General features: G+C 45.7%; 1 protein-coding gene across 1 annotated transcript in view; it reads right to left on the bottom strand.

Annotated features, from left to right (window-relative positions):
* The window catches only part of PRDM6 (PR/SET domain 6), a gene marked incomplete at both ends in the record, with an annotated part of 99092 nt that extends 81166 nt beyond the window's left edge, over positions 1 to 17926 (bottom strand). Inside the window, 2 exons of the mRNA XM_082651686.1 lie at positions 8063 to 8370; positions 17329 to 17926. Of these exons, the coding sequence (XP_082507812.1) occupies positions 8063 to 8370; positions 17329 to 17926 (906 nt within the window). The remainder of the gene's footprint in view (positions 1 to 8062; positions 8371 to 17328) is intronic.
* Positions 17927 to 18324: the final 398 nt, after the last annotated feature.

The raw sequence follows: 18324 nt of genomic DNA, 5'->3' as shown, positions 1-18324 counted from the left end.
GACTTTCCAGAATTAATTGATCTAAAATCCAGTGACTCTCTGATGTATCTATTGGGTAATTAGAACTCTAAGGACCAACACACAAAACACATTATTGACTTTTAGATCTTCAATCAAACAAATATTTACAGATGCAATTTGCAAAACTTATTTCCTTTTAAGTTGGAAACATCTCAAAATCTGTGCTACTGGTCTGAAGCATATCGGGATCATCAATACCCTCTCCACAAAGTATGATTAAAATATAAAAACAATGCTCCAACCTTTTTTTTCCTTAACATTTTTATTGGAGTATAATTGCTTTACAATGGTGTGTTAGTTTCTGCTTTATAATAAAGTGAATCAGTTATACATACACATATATCCCCATATCTCTTCCCTCTTGCGTCTCCCTCCCTCCCACTCTCCTTATCCCACCCTTCTAGGTGGTCACAAAGCAGCGAGCGGATCTCCCTGTGCTATGCAGCTGCTTCCCACTAGCTATCTCTTTTACATTTGGTAGTGTATATATGTCCATATATACACTACCACTCTCTCACTTTGTCCCCGCCTCCCCCTCCCCCTCCCCATGTCCTCAAGGTAGGTAGGTCTGCGTCTTTATTCCCGTCTTGCCCCTAGGTTCTTCATGATCTTTTTTTTTTTTTTTAGATTCCATATATATGTTAGCATACAGTATTTGTTTTTCTCTTTCTGACTTACTTCACTCTGTATGACAGACTCTAGGTCCATCCACCTCACTACAAATAACTCAATTTCGTTTCTTTTTATGGCTGAGTAATATTCCATTGTATATATGTGCCACATCTTCCTTATCCATTCATCTGTCGATGGACACTTAGGTTGCTTCCATGTCCTGGCTATTGTAAATAGAATGCTACAACCTTTAAGAGCAACCCACACCTACCCTCACAGTCTAGGTTAGTCTCCTCTGAAGACAAATGAAACTTCATAATTATAAGCTTATTTGAAATCAGTCTGCCTGACCTTGAGACCAAGAACAGAAGGGGGGTGAGGCATACTGACCTGGTTTAGTGACCAGTAGCTACAGATATCAGAATGTGCTTGTTGTCAATGATCGTTGCTGAAATCTGTCTATACCACACTGGAACAATCAATTTTGTAAATGACTGCAATAATCAAGGAAATTGCCTAATTTATAAATCCTTGCATACAGCATTTTAATGGATTCCTCCATTTTAATGCTGATGCCTTCAGAGTTAAATGAATTGTTGTCCAGGCTGTCATTACACAAAATGATAAAAACATTTGTCTGGTGGGGAAACCTTCAGACCCTCAACCCATAATCAGTCATTAGTGACTTCCATGAAAGTTTCACCCTGCTGAGCCCCAGGAAGAGCAAAAGAACGGGCTTATCTGTCTCTCTGCCTTGGTAGAAAGCCCTGTTACAGTTTTGCAACTTAAACAAATTACCTTTCACTGAACTGTAACGCACTGGATGTGTCTCCCAGTTCGGACAGCCCCATATTTTAATAGTTTTTTTTTTCTCTCTCTCCTGTCTAATGCTAGGGGCATTTTTTACCACCCAACTCAGAATCAGCAGGCTCTGCCGCTCTGAACTCCCAGATCGTGAAGCATATCGACACGATGATGCTGGATGCACCGCAGCAAATGGGTGACATCCCAACCCTTACAGGTAAATCTACAGGCTCCACCTGGAAACCCAGACTGCACACTTTGCTCTTTCCCTAAGCCCACCACACAGAGATTGCTCTTCTCAGTTAAACCTTGGCCAATTGATTCCAGCCAATAGTGTGCTGTCAGTACTTTACTTACTGCTCAATCTCACTAACCTGACATTTATGGTGCACTGATTGGCCTCTGTCAGTGGTGCTGGTTGTAAATTCACTTTGAAAAGCTTTGTGTTAACAGCCTTCAACCAGGCTCCAAGAAGAGTACGAACAGGCAGCCTGACAATTGCTCGACCTCCTGCCCTTATTACAGTGAGTAAATCAGGGTTTGAGCCATTAGGCTGGAGCCTGGGGCCTACACAAAAAGGATTGACATGACAAAAGGTCAACCTCTGTCACACATGTGTAACAATTTGGATAATGGAATTCTGTAACTTATCTGAGCGAGGTGGCAAATGCTTACAAGGAAAAGTATACGCTGTTCTGGCTGCTCTGGCTTTTATGCTAAGTAGTTATACCGGAGTCTGTATTTCTTGTGTAAATACATAAGGAATGTCTGAACTCATGAAATTGTGGAGTATATATGATTCTAAAAAAGAAAAAGAAAAAAGGAGAGCAAGGCAGTTTCATAGTGGTCCCATGCACAGCACTTTTTAGAAAAGCCAAACACCAATGCATCACATCCACCCTCTGAGAAAAGAGGATTTTGATACTGTGGGACATGATTCCTCAGCTGAGTAATAGGTAGTTTTCCGTATTCAACCAAAAACGTTTAAAACTCATAATATTATACAACAACTACACATGGTTTCTGGGTAACACAGTAGATTTCCTTGAATAATTAAAACTGCCTTAATCGACAGTGAAATTAAAAGGCTCCCCTGCAGGTTTCTCTGACCCAGTGTTACCAAAATCACATTTTCATCAGATCACGTGCTGTCACGCAGTGATTGGGGACAGCAGATTTCATCTGTCCAGTAACCTCTGCAATTCTGATTTTAATTTCCATACCCTATTTTTAAGGCGGTGTGGAAAAAGGAAAAAAAATATACAATGTAAGAAAATAGGCAGTTATGGACCAGGAAATACTTGTGAATTACTTTCTTCACATGGACAAAATGCTATCAAAAGAAGCAATCTGTAAACAATAGATAAACTGCACTGACCAATGAGAAAAATAGTCCTGCAGATACAGAACACATCATTCTTTATAAAGTAACTGCAACTAAAACACTGTAGTGTCACATGCATATTTGGATTAAACTTCACTAACATGAGAATTTCCAAATGGCTGTTATAATTTTTTTTAAAGCAGAGTCATTTTTGGACTTAGAAAACCAAGGGTGGCATTTGGTACATAAACCAAGAGGACCAGGACTTTAAATGGACCTTTTCAAAGCCAACTTTAAGTACTAAGTTTTGATTTTTAACACAATTCTGGAAACCATTTCAAGAGGCGGCAGATGGTTTTACAGTTTATGTAAAACTACAAAATGCTCACACTCGATCAAATGGGCACCACTATAAAAGATATCTTCAAATCAAATGAGGCAAAGCCAAAGAGATGCACCAGCTGTTACTCTGCATAATTAAAAACATAATAGTAACTTGACTATGGTTTATTTTGAAGGAGACATTACTTGGATTTCATGGAGTTGATATATTCAAAACTAAAATGACAAGCACTCTGCTATATTAAACGATAAATTGCTAAGAAACACAATTTTTACTTCAATATAGCTGTGACAGCCACATAATTCTGTACCCTGGTGTTTTGGTGAATAAGGCCAAAATGAGCCCACGTCTATAAAGCAAAATATGGAGTATACAGTTACAGCACTATCACTGGAACAATTTTTAAGTGATTTTAATTGAATTTAAAAATGATTTTTATTGAATTTAAAATTATTATTTTCAAGTGATTTTTTTCAACATCTAAATATATACAAATGGGTACAGTACTATAGATGGATTTGGGTCACTTATGGAAACATACATAATACACTTAAAATATGAAATCAATTCATTTCCTTCTAGTACCAATTACCTGTGATGGCTCTGAAATATAAACATTTAGCAGCATGTAATGTCTTTTTAAAATTGGTTTTCATTAATGTCTTTTGACCTAAGCTAAATAGTAATGATGAAAAATAGACCATTTGCTTCAAAGTAAAACTCTTATTAAATCTAAAATATTATGGCACAAAATCAAACCACAAAAAGGACCACATTATGTTATACCCCTTGATTTTCTGAAGAAAAATAATGAAGCTTTCTACGTAGTGCAATTGAAAATGAGACACTCAAATTTTACTCAGGCAAAGAGAAATTCTGTAAAATTAGTACCTTGACTGTAATCCTAACAAGTTACTGCATTATTTCAATTAACAGAAAAACTTTTCTAGGGTGAAAATAAGTGCAATTTATTTTGTCAATGTTGGTAAAATTTCTTGTCAAATCAGACTTTGAGTTGAAAGGCTTGAGTAATTCTAGGCTATCTTAAACTGTAACTTAATTTTAAATTTCCGTATTTTCTTCCAGTAGAATTTAAAGTATACACCATGTACATTCCTCAGGTCCAGTCGTATTAAATTCTGATGTTAAGCAGAAAGGGGAAACCATGTACGACTAGATTAATTTATCTCAAGGGAAAAGGGGCACATTAATAATTGAGATAATGTTTTCATAAATGTTGGAATCAAATGTGCCTTTTCACTTCTTTATTAGAAAACACATTAGGACAAAATTATCTCACTCTCATCAATAAGACCTAATTGCTGAGAAAGACTATGCTTTCTCTGCAAAACATTCAGAAAGATCTTTCCCGTCATGGCCAAATAGCTAGAAATATATCATGCATCCAAGTCTTGCTGGAATACAGGTATATAAGCAAGGCAAGTGACTGTTTAATCCATCCCATAATATTTCTGTTTTAAAGTATCTGAACTGATTATTTTTTTGTAAAACACATTAAAATTCTGATTCTAAAAGAAATTGGCCCAAAAAAGGACTAATAATTTGGCTTTTAGCTTGTTAACCTCCTTAACCTACAAATACCCAAAAGAGTCAAAACATAATGAAGGTAGTGGCATGATATTAAACTTTCTTTAAATTGTATTTTTATGAACCAGGGTTATACATAAAGAAAATATTAACTAAAAGATGATAGCACACTTACAAACCAATCAAACAAGCTCTCCGTAAATGATGTATGTTAAATATTTAAAAAGTTATTTTTCTACAAAAAACAAAAAGAGCTCTTAATGCTTCAACAAAAGGAGTAACTAAAGTGAATCTGATTGTTTCTGTAATAAGCCTTCATGTGTATAATAAAGTACAACCTTACTAAAAACAATGAACTGTAAACTGAAACAAAAATCCATCATCTACTTGGAAACAGTGACTAGCAATCCATTTATTGTACTGAAATAAAGATAAGTAACCTTGGTAAGATCCATCAGGACCTGAGTATTGAACTCTAAATATAAAGACATTTCTTCACCTGCAAGTGACTTGAAAAAACATGTGAGAAAGAGAAACGATTCCAGTTGACTTTTAAAATGAAATAGTAATGATCGATTGCTTTTAATTTTTTCAAGATCTGCTTTATGTCGATCTGATAGTCTGGAAGATATCTTTAAAAGTATGTTTTCAAAATGGATAATTATTACATGAGTCATTAAACAATTATTGCCAAAAGCTTCCTATAGACCTACAGTGTATTCCAATTACTGATTCTTTCTAATATAAAAAATATAATAATTAGAATTTTTTCACAATAAAATTTAGATTTGAAAGGAAAGACTAAAATCTGAGGAACAATCCCACATTTAGAATTTTCTGTTATAAATATAACAATTCAAATGGTCACATTTTATAAAAATAATAAATTATAATGCTTAAAAATTAAAAATAAACTTACACTTCATATCTTAAAAATAATTATACTAGTAAAACTCTGAAACCTATTAAATAAGTATTTTATCTTACACATGGACATTGGCACTAAGTTACCTGACCCTGGTCGGTCACATTTATATGATCTCGCAGGAGTCTGATACATATTACATGGCCTCAGTTTTAATATCCCTTCAATCCCCTAAATGCATGTTATTGTAACTATTCTTACAGATGATAAAAATAAACAGATTATGTCCTTTTTAGAAGTAGATCATTCAAGCATAAACTCAGCAAGTCTTTTTTTGTAACACAGAACCAAGTCTATGTACCACCCCCCAACACACTCAACTCACATACCCTAAACAACAGGTAAAACTCACTTTACATCCACCAAAGTATCATCAACAACAACAAACTAATTAAATTCCCCAGTCTCTTTGCTACAACAGAATTTTAACTTCATCAAGTACGAGTAAAGGTGCAGAAAAAAGGCTCCATAGTTTTCAGTATTGCTATATATCATCATATCCTATCTGTATAGTGGTCTCCTGCCAACATCCCAATCATTCAAAGCCTTTTAGGAAAACAAAAACCAACAACCACAATAAGCTATGGGATTTTTTTCATATTTGTGGCTTTGTCCCCTGGCACTCTAAAAATAGACAGGCACTAAACCCAAGGCATCAGAGGGCAATGTAATAGTGCTCAGTTTTAACATTTTCAGATAGAACAAATCTGTACCACTAAGCAATTGCTTTACGATTTCCTCAGAAAAGTACTGGCAAATCTTTAACTGTATGGTATAGAGTTCCTAATAATACCACTGGAACAAGAAAAGTGACTGGAATTGTTTTATAAACTTGAAACCACAGTGGAGGTAACAACTAATTAGTCAAAAGCAAAAAACAACTAGAAAATATTTCAAAACCAGATGATTTCCCACATGTCAGTTTTTCCTATCCAAAAGCTCTAAAGTCTAACTTGACTGAATGTATTGACCATTTTCTCCTGCCCCATTTCCCTATGTAAAATTTGTTAAAAAAAAAAAAAAAGGAACTATTTGGCAACATAAATATGCCTCATTTTTCCTCATTTAAGAATTCTATTCTGAAAGATTAAAAATGTATAATTGTTTTCCAGTAATAATTTCACAATAGTTTAGGCGTGAAATGGAACCTGGGAGCCTGGGCACAGTGCAGTGCACCAGTGGATAACTGTAGGGTACACAGTCCAGTGGCTACCATGTGGTCACCTTGGGCTGCATGGCTATGAGCTCATAGATTTAGTTCCTCCCCTTTAATCAAAGGCAGCTCTGCAGACACAGGCCTTAGTACCCACTGTCAACAGTCATACAAGCGTTCTGGAGACCAAGTTATAGTGCTGGCCAGAGTGGGTGCTCAGCAAAATCTGAGTGGATTATTGAATCGCATGAGTTAGTGACTATAAGGCAACTTGCAGTGAAAAATGATCATCTTGCAGGCTACTGAGCCAAGAGTGAGGGGCAAGCTATTGCAGAAATGAGCCATTAATGGAGCCTTAAGGTCCACGCCAACTTGGCCCCTGGCATTTAAAAAAGTTTGTCTTCTGGCAAATCCCGTTCCATTATATTGCCTGGCCTCAGTCAGATGTACATACTGCTTAAGAGTAAGACTTCTGGCACTTTATTTTCATAAATAACTCTCCATGGTGGGAGTATCTAAAATTGTTGTGGGGGAAACCTACATTAAGGGTCTGTCTCTTCCGGAATGGACCTCAATAATCAACCATGAAGATTTGAGGCAAATCTCAGGTTAATAGTTTTCAGATACGTTGTTGACTTTTAAGTAATAGCATCAGGTAAGACTGTACCATTGAAGTACTATCAATTGGGTTATACCAAACTGCCCAGAGTTTTCCTACAGTACCTTGTTGAAGACTGAATAACTGTACTTTGTCAGAGAAGTAGAATTTGTGGTATCTGATTCACAGTATGATTTTGCTTTACATTGGGCACTTTGAAAGTTGTGAAACATGTTACAGTCTCTCACATTCAGCATTTACTAGATTGTTTTTATCTGAGAAAATGAACCTGACTCTCCTTCCTCCTGTTTATGCTTATGTTCCTTCTTGCCCAGTGGGCAAAAACAAAAACAACATGTTGGAAGAACTTAAAATAGGACACAAAATTCACCTAGCTCACATCCCAATGCCCAGCCTCCTCTCCTCAGGTTCTATCTCCTCAGGTGTTTCTCTTTTTCTCAAGATCAAGGGAGACAACAGTCAAATCTATCACAGCTAGAATGGAAGCTTGTTATGGTGATTCCATCTTCAGAAACCTGTAAGCCCTGTCTTCCTGGCTGGGTTGCTGTAGTGCTGGGCCTGGCTCTGCACCTCTTCACTGCAGGTGCTGCAAATACCCGGCATCTGCGTGACCAGAGAAATCGAGCCTCCACTACCCTCTGGGGAACAAGGGAGGCTCTTTGGCGGCCAAAGCTCCAGCTGGGTGGCAAGGTTCTCGGTGGCGGCCGACTTACCTCCCAGAGATGCTGCGTGTTCCTCACGGCGCCGGCCTGCACCTTCTCCGGCGGCAGGAGCACGCCCTGGAAGGGCCCAATCCAGGTGCCCTGCTGGATCCTCTGCGCCGCGCAGATGCCGTAGGCCAGGCCGGGCACGGTGCTGGTGCACAGACACACCTCCCGTGGCAAGTCCCGAAGCCACTCGGGCAGCTCCGGAGGGGGCGCGGCGGCCGCAGCGCTGCTGGTACCCACGAGCCGGCGCAGCGAGTGCAGCGGCCCGTGCATGGGGCACTCGCCGTTGCGGTTGTCTGCGCACATGTCGCAACCTGCCGGAGACACGCGAGAGGGAGGGAGGAAAGGGAGAGGGTTAACCCCGGGTAAACCCCGTGCCAACAGCATCCCCGCCCGGGTGAGCCACCTGCGAGGGAAGTGACGCCGGAGGGCGCCGAGGCCACTGGGAGCAGGGGGAGAGGTGACCCGACGCGCTCCCTTGGAATTCGTCGCACCCAAATCCATCTGGCACAGGGTCGAGGCCCCGAGCGCCTCCAAAAGCCTCCCGAGTTGGGCGCGGACGGCGTTGTCGTCTCCAAGGAACCGATGGCTCTCGGCTTTTCTCCCCGGCCTCTGCCCCTTTCTCTCCCTCTTCCCTTCTGCCTCTAGCTCCCTCTGACCCTCTCCCCTGTTCCCTCGGGTTCTCTCTCTCAGTGGTGTTTCAAAGTGTATTTATCGTTGTACCAAGAGAAAAGGCGGTCTCTCGACCAATCTGATATCTCGGAGAGATTCTACCTTGGTCGCCAGGGTATGTCTGGTTTTCCTTTCTTTACAGTTATAGAAGAGACTTTCAAAATCACCACAGCAGATGGGCGACCGGTCCGGCGCTGCACGCCATCCCCACTCCTCGACCCACGCTCCCCTCCCGCGAGAACGTCCACGTAAGTGGGCGGAGCCGGCCTTGGCCCCGCGGAGCCCCAGTTCTAGACCCCGGCCACAGAGGGCGCACTGGCGCTAGGGTCTCTCGAGCGCCCCGGAAGCGCCCGCTCCGGGCACTCCGGCCAGGTGGGGACGGGTAGGGAAAGGGGGTGCTGTTCTGTCGGGTTTGGGGTGCCCTGTGCTTGCGTGCAAGCTCTTCCCGGAAGCCCGCCCCCCAAAAAACCAACAGCAAATTTAACGATCAAGATAATGGGTCTTTAATGATGATGATAAAGGTTCAATGGAGAGGGCCCCAAATCCTGCCCAGACGGTTGAGCCCGAGGCTAAATGCAATTATTCTGCGTTATAAATTAAGTGAGAGCTGTAGTAAAGCCTACTCTCTCCTATGTTCCTCAGAGCAGCCGGCGCGCGAGGGATCCCCCACGCTCTGGGGCGGCCGGCCGTGGACCCCCAGTGTCCCTCGACTCAAACTGGGCAGAAACAAGTCAAGCAGCCGCGGGAAGCAGGCCTGCGGCGACCATGCTGTCGGATCGCAGCGCCCTCCGGGTTATTAATGGGCCTGGCGGAGCCGCCGTGTCTGCGCCCTGGCCTGGCGGACCGGCCTCTGGGAGGCGGCCTCGGCGCCCGCCGGCTAAACCGGCCTCCCCGGCCCAGCTTCCCTGGGGAGCCACGGCGCCCCTGCGCAACAGAGCCCTGTGGCACTGGGCCTGATATCGGGCGAGCCCCGACTGGCGGAGATGGCAAGAGCTGGGCACCAGCGGATGCGCCAGCGCTAGGCGGCGGGTCCCCCTCTGGGCTCCTGCGCCCAGCCTTGGTCACAGCTAGTCCTGGTGGATCGCCCTGGGTGTGCCCTATCCGTGCTCGAACAATTGAAATGCCCAAAGAACTTGTGAAAAGTGAGTCACTGAGGAACCTTCGAGGAACACCTAATCGCAACCCAGCATGATGTGCGATACCATTTTGCCATTCGCTTCACCGCGAACTGAAGGTTGACTAGGTGAGTATCCTATTTCAGTGAAGAAGGGCTCCAGCCCACGGCGCCTTCCCCTCCGGCAGCTACTCCTCCACTTCCCCCAAAAGAGCCCAGGGAATGAGGGGACCTTTGACCTCAGCTTCTTGAGGGTGTCCCCAGGCCTCTCAAGTGAAAAGTAGCAACCTGTTTCTGCAGGTAGTGAAGTGGCCATGCCTCCTGGACCTCCATCACACAAAGGACCCCTTTTACAGCAAGACAAACTAATGTCAAAACTGTGCCAGGCTCTGCTTTTGACCCTAGGGCTAGATGGAAGGAGGCAGTCTCACCGTAAGTCAACTCCTCCAGAATGCAGACACTTCATACACCCTCTCAAGCTTCTGATTGTGGAAACAAAAACCTTAAGATAAAGGGGGGATAGAAGGAAAGACAATAAAAACTCACAATTACCAAGTGCCTACTATGTGCCAGACACCTACCTTCAACCAAACAACCACCATATTATCTAAATATCACAATTTCCATTTTGTAGAGGAGGCAACTGAGGCTTCATGAGCAATGTAACTTGACCAAGGATCAGAAACTAGAAAGTGGCTGAGAAGGATTCACAATCAGGTCTGCCTGACTCCAAGGCCTCCAAACCTAGAGATCTAAGATTAATGAAAACTAGGAGAATTTTATATCCAAACTCATAACTCAATCAATATCATTGAAATATTTCACTGAAGTCACTATTTGGGGGCTGCAAAACTGTTGTAGCATGATTGAACTAAAGAGATTTCTCTCTTTTTCCCACACTCTTGGGTTTGGGGAGGTTAACATAAGAGGATGATTTGAAAAGTAAGTAGATGATGTCCATAATTTTGAATTTCAGTGCCTAACTTCAGAAATGAGCTTTCAGCACCTTAGCAAAAATAGCTTAAAACAAATGACAATAAGCAAAGGCAATAGGCCCATAAAAATAAAAATAAATCACCCCAGGGAGTTAACAGACTTTCCCTTTCTGGTTGGCTCAGTGAAACAAAGGGTGAGAAGAAAGAGCATTTGGTATTTCCTCCCTAACAGTCCATACCAGAGATTCTGTCAACTTACAAGATCTCCACAACCTGTAACGTCACACCCACTACATCGGCAATAAAATGAGGAAAGGTGCCAACTCTGGCCACCACCCACACAGACAACAAGCACACTCCTGTTATTTGTTATGCACGATAGAGTATGGCTGGTCCTTTCTCTAAGAAGTCCTCTAAAGTACTTCTTCAACTTATTAAATTTCATTTGTCTCCATGAAGTATTGAAATATTTAATAGCAGCATTCTGCAGAGTGACAAGCTGAGGCTCTCCCAATATGCAGAAGAACACCTGCAGGGTAGGCAAGGCCAACCCACCATCATCAGTCCATCCAGTATAGGTTTTCTTCATTTATAAACCATTTCATGCTATTTCAAAATACTCTACCTGAAAGGCTACGTCAAAATACATGTTATATCCTAACGTTACTGTTTCTTAATACACAAAACTTCTGCCACTGAAAACATGTGGCTTCTGACTTATGTCTCGGAGTCCCAAAGGAGCCTGAGGACGACTAAAACAAGTAACTGATTAGCTGGGGTTGACAAATGTGGCCCAAGTGGACAAACATTCTAGCAGAGTGTTTTCTAGACAGCAAGCCACTAACACCTACATGAAAAGATTTGAGGAAAAAAGTGGGCTAGATGCCTAAACTACACATAAAAAATACGTATGTATTATATACATGATACAGCATTCCAGGCCAAACAATACATAGTACATCTATTTGTATTCATAAAGAAGAGGCAAGTAAATGTTCCTATTTTCTCTTAAAATCAGGGTAAGTTTTTTCCACAACTTCATAATTATTATTCATAAAATGTTGTCTGTATCTGTGAGAGATATTATATTCCCCAAGCAAGATACTTTGAAATGCCATTTTAGCATTAGGGAATGTAAGAGATCATGGTCTCTTCTCTCCCTTGAATAGATCTGTTAATACTCTTGTTTATGGGTCTCTGAGTAAGAGAAGGAGGTATCATTAAGTTATAGACTAGTTCACCCACTGGCTTCAGAAGGCCAGGCCAAGTGGAGTGAAGACCAGACTCTCACTCTTCCCTCCTTATCCTGTATTGTTCGAATGTTTTTACAAGGGCACGTGCGACTTGTGTAATTGAAAATGGATCTATTTTAAGGTAAAGGGGGCAAAGCAAGCCAGAGTTCTCTGGTATCTCATTTCTCGTTCCAGGAAAGGCGAAATATAAAACGTCTCAGGGCTCTTTCGCCTTCTGGAGAGGTGGGCAGGAGCGCGTGGGCGCAGGCGGAGCGGGGACCCTCGGGACGCGCCTGCCGCGCTGGGCCTTCGCTCCCCAAAGCCTCTCCGCCGCTTTCGCCTGCCCTCACGTATCCTCCGGGAAGGCAACGGAGGAGCAGCTGAAAAGCCTGTCTCCCCGCCTGGGCGGCGGTAACCGCCCGGCTATAAATTCTCTGCGACCGCCGCCGAGGTCGCGGCCCTCTGTCCCACAGGCCGAGCCGGGTGGGGGCCGGCGCCCATCGATCGCCGCCCGCTGACGGCGACGCGGCCCCGGGAGTGCCGCCTGCTGGCAGCTCCGCGTGCTTCGTGGCGGGGGCACTGGGCCTTGGGGTCGCCGAGGGCGCTGGCCGACGGGGCCGAGGGCAGGCGGAGCGCTGTGACTGGGAGTCTCTCGCACCAGAGTTCCACGTCCCCCTCCAGCCCGCACTCCCTGCTTAGCCCTCCCCGCGCCAAGCCACTGGCTGGCTGGGATGGCGGTGGACCGTGCACGGGGTGGGCGCCAGGCCCCCCAGCACTTAAGCTGTATGTTGAAGGCCTTGCCCATTTCCTGCCAGCGGGAAGGGGTCTTCTAGGCTCCCAGGAGCGGGTCTAGGAGCAGGTCTAGAGGCGAGGCAGGCCCGCTAGGGGGACCGATTGTGTTCTTGCCCCCGCGGGGCGGCCCAGCTCCCAGGAACCTTCTGGGAGCCTCTCTCTAGAAGAGTTTAAGGCTTCCCTACGCGCTGGGCTTTCCCTGCTCGGCCTGGCTGCCGGCTTGGCCCTGGGACCAAGAGGGAGAGACAAAAGGGGGAGAGAAAGAGGGAGGGAGGAAATGTGCGTTTTATTTGTCTTCTGATGACTGTATTAATAAATTAAATGGCAGCGCCAGTGTGTGAGGGTGAGAGAATATTGCGCCGAGATAAACCTCGCCGGCCCCTGCCCCTGCGAGGCCGCCATATACATTGTGGAGATGATGAATAGGAGGCGCGAGAGGAGATCGAAGCGGGTCTGGGCTGGCTCCACTCTCTCCTACAAAACTATAGGGCAATTAATTGTGGCTTGTCCCCTCATCCTTCATCTTCTGGTGGCACATATCGATGGAGATTACTGCTGATGAACCGTTTTATCACCTTAAATAAACAGTCACCACCTCTTCTAACCTCAATCTAATATATGGCTCTATGTTCAGTTTCAGGGCGCTAGATAACGAATGATGTAAAATAGCTAAATTATGTGTGTTACGGGATGGGGCTGGGCGTGCGCACAAAAAGAGAGCAAAGAAAAAGAAAAAGAGAACAACACAAGAGCCCACACAGTGACGCCGAGCCTCCCTCCCACCGGAGACCACGTCTGAAAGCTAAGTCGCTTGCTGGCCATTGACAGCGGGGAGTAGCGCAGCGAGTGTGCCTTGGCGTCAGGAGAATCCCACTGGTGGGTTACTGGGCTCGGGAGCTTCCCAAACAGGACCTGCGTTTTCCAACTGGGTGGGAAGAGATTAGGGAGGGTCAGTAAACACTCGCCCTCCTTTTCTCTCTTTCCCTGACCTCTCAACCAAACCAACCCCAGATTTCCTTCTCTCCCCAATATCTCTCCTCAAACCCTTGGAAAGGATGGCACTACCAACAGGGGGGCCTCGGGCCCAACTCCAACACCTGCGCACACGCCGGTGCTGTTCCCTGCGCAGCAGGGCTCCCCGAAATACGGAGGAGATAGAGACCTCCAGCTGGGGAAGTTGAGGACTGCCCCGACTCAATTCTCCGCAGAGAGACCCCAGGCGGGATTAGTCCCCTGCTCTCTCCCAGATACGAGGGGGGAATGTCTTAACCAAAAAAAAAAAAAAAAAACGGGGTGGGGGGTGAAAAGCTAACTGGCTCGGCCGGCTGTCTCCGAACAAACACAAACGTCCGGCGCTCCCCTTGGCCGCTGCTCAATACCTTCCAAGCGTACTGACAGGGTCTCAAACAACGCACCAGCTCCCGGAACCCGAGAAGAGGCCACCGCAACGGAGCCTGACGGAATCAATGGCTTCAGGCAAACCGGCAGCAAATGAGGGCAGTAATACAGGAGGAAGAAAGGTCCCTATCCCCCATTTGCATTACACAAGCTCCACCTGACCATAGAGATGAAAAAAGAGGCAACTAAGCAAGCATTGAGAGCCTCAGTGGAAAGTGTACTTCAATCATAGAATAACTTCATACACGGAGTTAGTTAGATATATACTGGAAGAGCTCACCCGGGCCAGCTTGTATAGTTTCTGCTGGTTTTAAATCTTTTTATGTGTGACAGAGAGCTACAACACCCTTCACTATGGCATTTGCCATAGGTGGCAATAAAGTTTCAAGGTGAAGGTGATACTGAGTCACAGGTGTTACTGGGTTGCTGATCCCAGGCAAAAAGTTACTCTTCTAAAAGGAGAAGTACGGAGGCCCCTTTCTTTGCCTTGTAAGAAAAAGAGAATACGACTCAATATGTTTTTAAATACAAAGTAATAAAACGAAGCAATGCTGAGTGGTCACTTCACAGAATTCTTTTAGAGGGAAAGGGCAATAGACTAAAAGGAAAACTAGGATGATCTGTGCCTGATAAATTAATAGGTGCTTCCCTTCTGCCCGCCTCTCACCCCACCCCCGACCCACATACAACCTGGGAATGGGGAGAAGCTGTTATTCACCATCTTTCAAGTGATATATCAACTTTCCCTGCCAAGGGAAAAAACAGTTTCGCACTGCTTGCATTTCTGAGTTGTTCTGATCCCCTAGTTAGATTAAACTCAATCGCTTCTCACTTCATCTTTGTAAAACACATCTCATGGTTTCAAATGAATGCCTACTCTTGCCCAGAGAAGTTCCTGGAAGCATGGCAGACCTAGTCTCCCAGCATTACATGGAGAGCTACCTCAGCTTGCTATTTCCTTTCTCAGTTGCCCTTTAATTAGACAGCAATGTGAAGCGTAACTCTAATGAGACAATCTGCCTTCCTTTCTCTCCTGTCCTTGCCTCTGCACTTTGCACACTGAAGCAGTCCAGTCGACTCAAAAGGAGATAGCAGAAGATTAACACAATAGGAATAATTTGAATAAATCATAATTCATTTCCTCCAGCCATGAAAAAGGGTAGCTAGACAATAAACTGGTTCAATAGGCACATATTAATTAGGAATCTGTCCCAATTCTTTCTCTGATTAGTCTAGGTTTTTCTCTGGTGAAAATGTATTGAACCTCAAGATTGCACTGTAAACAGCACATGGAGCTCAGCGCACAGCCGGGGCTTTGGGGTGCACTGCTAGTGTCTTTTCCAGCACTAATTTAATTCAGAAGAAAGACTGCAAGTTTGATGAAGCACTCTCAGTCCACAGTGACTACATTTCACTTAGAGGTAAGAAATACCTTTTATGAAAGCATTTCTTATCTTTGTATTTTACATTTTTAAAGAACTGCTTTGAAAAAAACACAATCAAGAAATTCAGTAGGAGATATGTATTTTTTGAAATCCATTAAGACAACATAGTTTTATAAAATTTTCTGGAACTCTGAAATATAGGAATTTTCTTAACTGCAGGGCAAATCTGAGTTGAAACCCTCATTTTAAACCAAATACTTTACTCTCAGACTCTAGAAAGGAAAAAAGTAAATACAACTACTCTTTTTATTAATAATAATTATCTCCATTAGAACGATTATCTCCAACCATTATGAAAAGATTAATACACCTCAATCACTAGGGTCATGCTCAGTGTTTTTAATCAAAGTAATACATTTGGGAGTCCTTTAAATAACTACAACCTGTAGTTATTTTGCTTTTACAACGAATTAAGAAGCTCACGGATTAGTAGACATTCTGCAAGAAGGAACTTGTTCAAAATAGAATGATCATATACATTTACAATTAACTTTCCTCATACAGAAGCTAGATGAAGGAATGAGACGAAGAAAGAAGCTGAGCGCTGTTTCAAATCCCGTATTGCTTTCAACCTAACTCTTGACCTGCTTTAATGTTCTCTTCTGGGGTCTCTGGAAGTATACTTAGCATTTATCTCAACACATTAAGTGTAAACATAGCATAATTTCTGAAATTACCGAAAAGAATTGGATATGAAAAATAAATGACTCATCCTTGATCTTCATTTAGAGTTTTGGTTCAAAACCTGAAAATGGAACTACACTTGGGATCAAGAGTTTGAAATTGTGAATACAGGAACGGAAGCTAGAAGAAAATCGATGTTAATTTAGGCATTTTGTCATTTATTTCGGGAAAAGAAGAGCAAGCTTCTTATACTAAGTTACTGTTACCCTCATTTAAAAAAATACGTTAAGCCGACAAGCGTGGCTACGGACTGTAAACGTTTGCAGGGTCCAGGGTGCACGGAGAATGCGGGATCCGCAGGGAACAACCCTGCCCTGAAGTCGGAAATGTTTTCTCACTAAGCAACTGGCATTCTTTTTCTCTTCCTTCTTCTCTAAAATAAATAGTAAACCTAAGAATAATGCCTGCCTGCAGGGAGAGACTGACCCAGTGTCATCCAAAACTCCTACTTCAGCGAGGCCGGGCCAGCAAGCAGCTCCCGGCCGGTCCCCCGACAACCCCGCGGTCCGAAAATGAGCTGACGAAGTTAACCCCAGAGGTAAGATAGCGAGAAGGAGAAATTAGCTCTGGAATCCACGCTCCCCAGGACCGCTGACAGTCCCTGCCCTGTCCCCTCTAAGGCCAGGCCAGGCCGGTCCCCGGACACTCCCATCGCGCGCCGCTAGTACCCGCCCCGCGCGAGGCGCAGTACGCCGCGGGAGGGCTGTGATCTGTACTCTCCGGTCCGCGAGCAACTCGGGTCTTAAAGATTCGGAGCTGGGAAGCAGGGAATGGGAGGAGGGGGGAAAGGCAACCCAGAGGTGTCACCCGGCCGTCCCAACCGTTCTCCTTCCTTCTCTAACCCATAAAACTTTGGTTACAGTGGTCTGAGAGGTGCGGGCCCGCGGCCTGGAAAGCCCACAAGCCGGTGTCCCCCTCATTCGACCTGCCTCCCGGACCGGCGCCCGCGCTCGACGGAGCCAGCGCCCCGAAAGAGAGCGCGCGGGCTGCTGCTACGTACGGTTGTTGGGGTCGCTGGTGTGCTGGTTGAGCGGGATGATCTCCATGCGCTGCTGGCCGTACAGGTAATAGTCCAGCTCCTCTGCGCTGCAGCGGAAGCGCGGGGCGCCCCGGACATCCCCGACGCCGCCGCCGCCTCCGCCTCCGCACTTGGAGGGCCCCGGGCCCGAGACGGCGCCGAGGCACAGGTCCTTGGAGGGCAGCGGCTCCGCGGCGACGGCGGCGGCAGCCAGAGGCGCGAACACTGGCAGCTGCGCCACGGGCAGGGCCGAGAGACCGGCCAGCGCGGCGGCGGCGGCGGCGGCCGCCGCCGCCGCGGCGCAGGAGGAGGCAGAGGAGGCCGAGGTGGAGGAGGAAGCCGGAGTGGAGGAGGCGGAGGAGAGCGAGGCGGGCCGCGGGCGCAGGCTGTCCGGCTGGGGCTCAGTGCGCTCCGGGGGGGGCGGCGGCTGGAGAGGCTGCGGTGCGCCCAGGGGACCCGCGGCACCGCCGCCCTTGAGCGGGCCGCCGCCGCTGTGCGGGAAGAGTTGCTGCCAGTGCTGCAGATAAGCTGGGTCCACTTTGAGGAATGCCGAGCCGCCGGGGTCTCCGGGCTTCAGCATGTCCGACGCTTCAAGCTGGGGGCAGAGGGCAAAGAGGAGGGTGCGCGTGAGCCGGACTCAGGGCCTGGTGCGAGAGGGGCGGGGAAGACAGCCGCCAAGACACTGGAGCGAGAGTTTTGAGTCCTTGGCTCCGCCGGCGGCAACCCAGTTCGGAGGCTCCCTCCTCCCAATTCGGTTGGGGCGCAAAGTTTACTCTGAAGCCGCAGCGCCGCGCGGGGGGAGCTGTGTGCACCCTGCCTTGCCTCCCAGCCCGAGGCGCCCAGCGCCCACCCGGCACTGTTGAAGCCCGGAGAGAGGGCGCTTCCCAGCAGAACTCGGCGGCAGCACGCAGCCCCCACCCTCTGCCCCCGCCCGGAGCCGACCCGAACTGGAGTGGCGCAGCGCCTGAGCCGCGCTGG

This window comes from Grampus griseus (assembly GCF_964374135.1).
Source record: "Grampus griseus genome assembly, chromosome: 3".
Taxonomy (NCBI): Eukaryota; Metazoa; Chordata; class Mammalia; order Artiodactyla; family Delphinidae; genus Grampus; species Grampus griseus.
The sequence above is the reverse complement of the archived record's forward strand: the minus strand, read 5'-3'. Positions and strand labels throughout refer to the sequence as shown.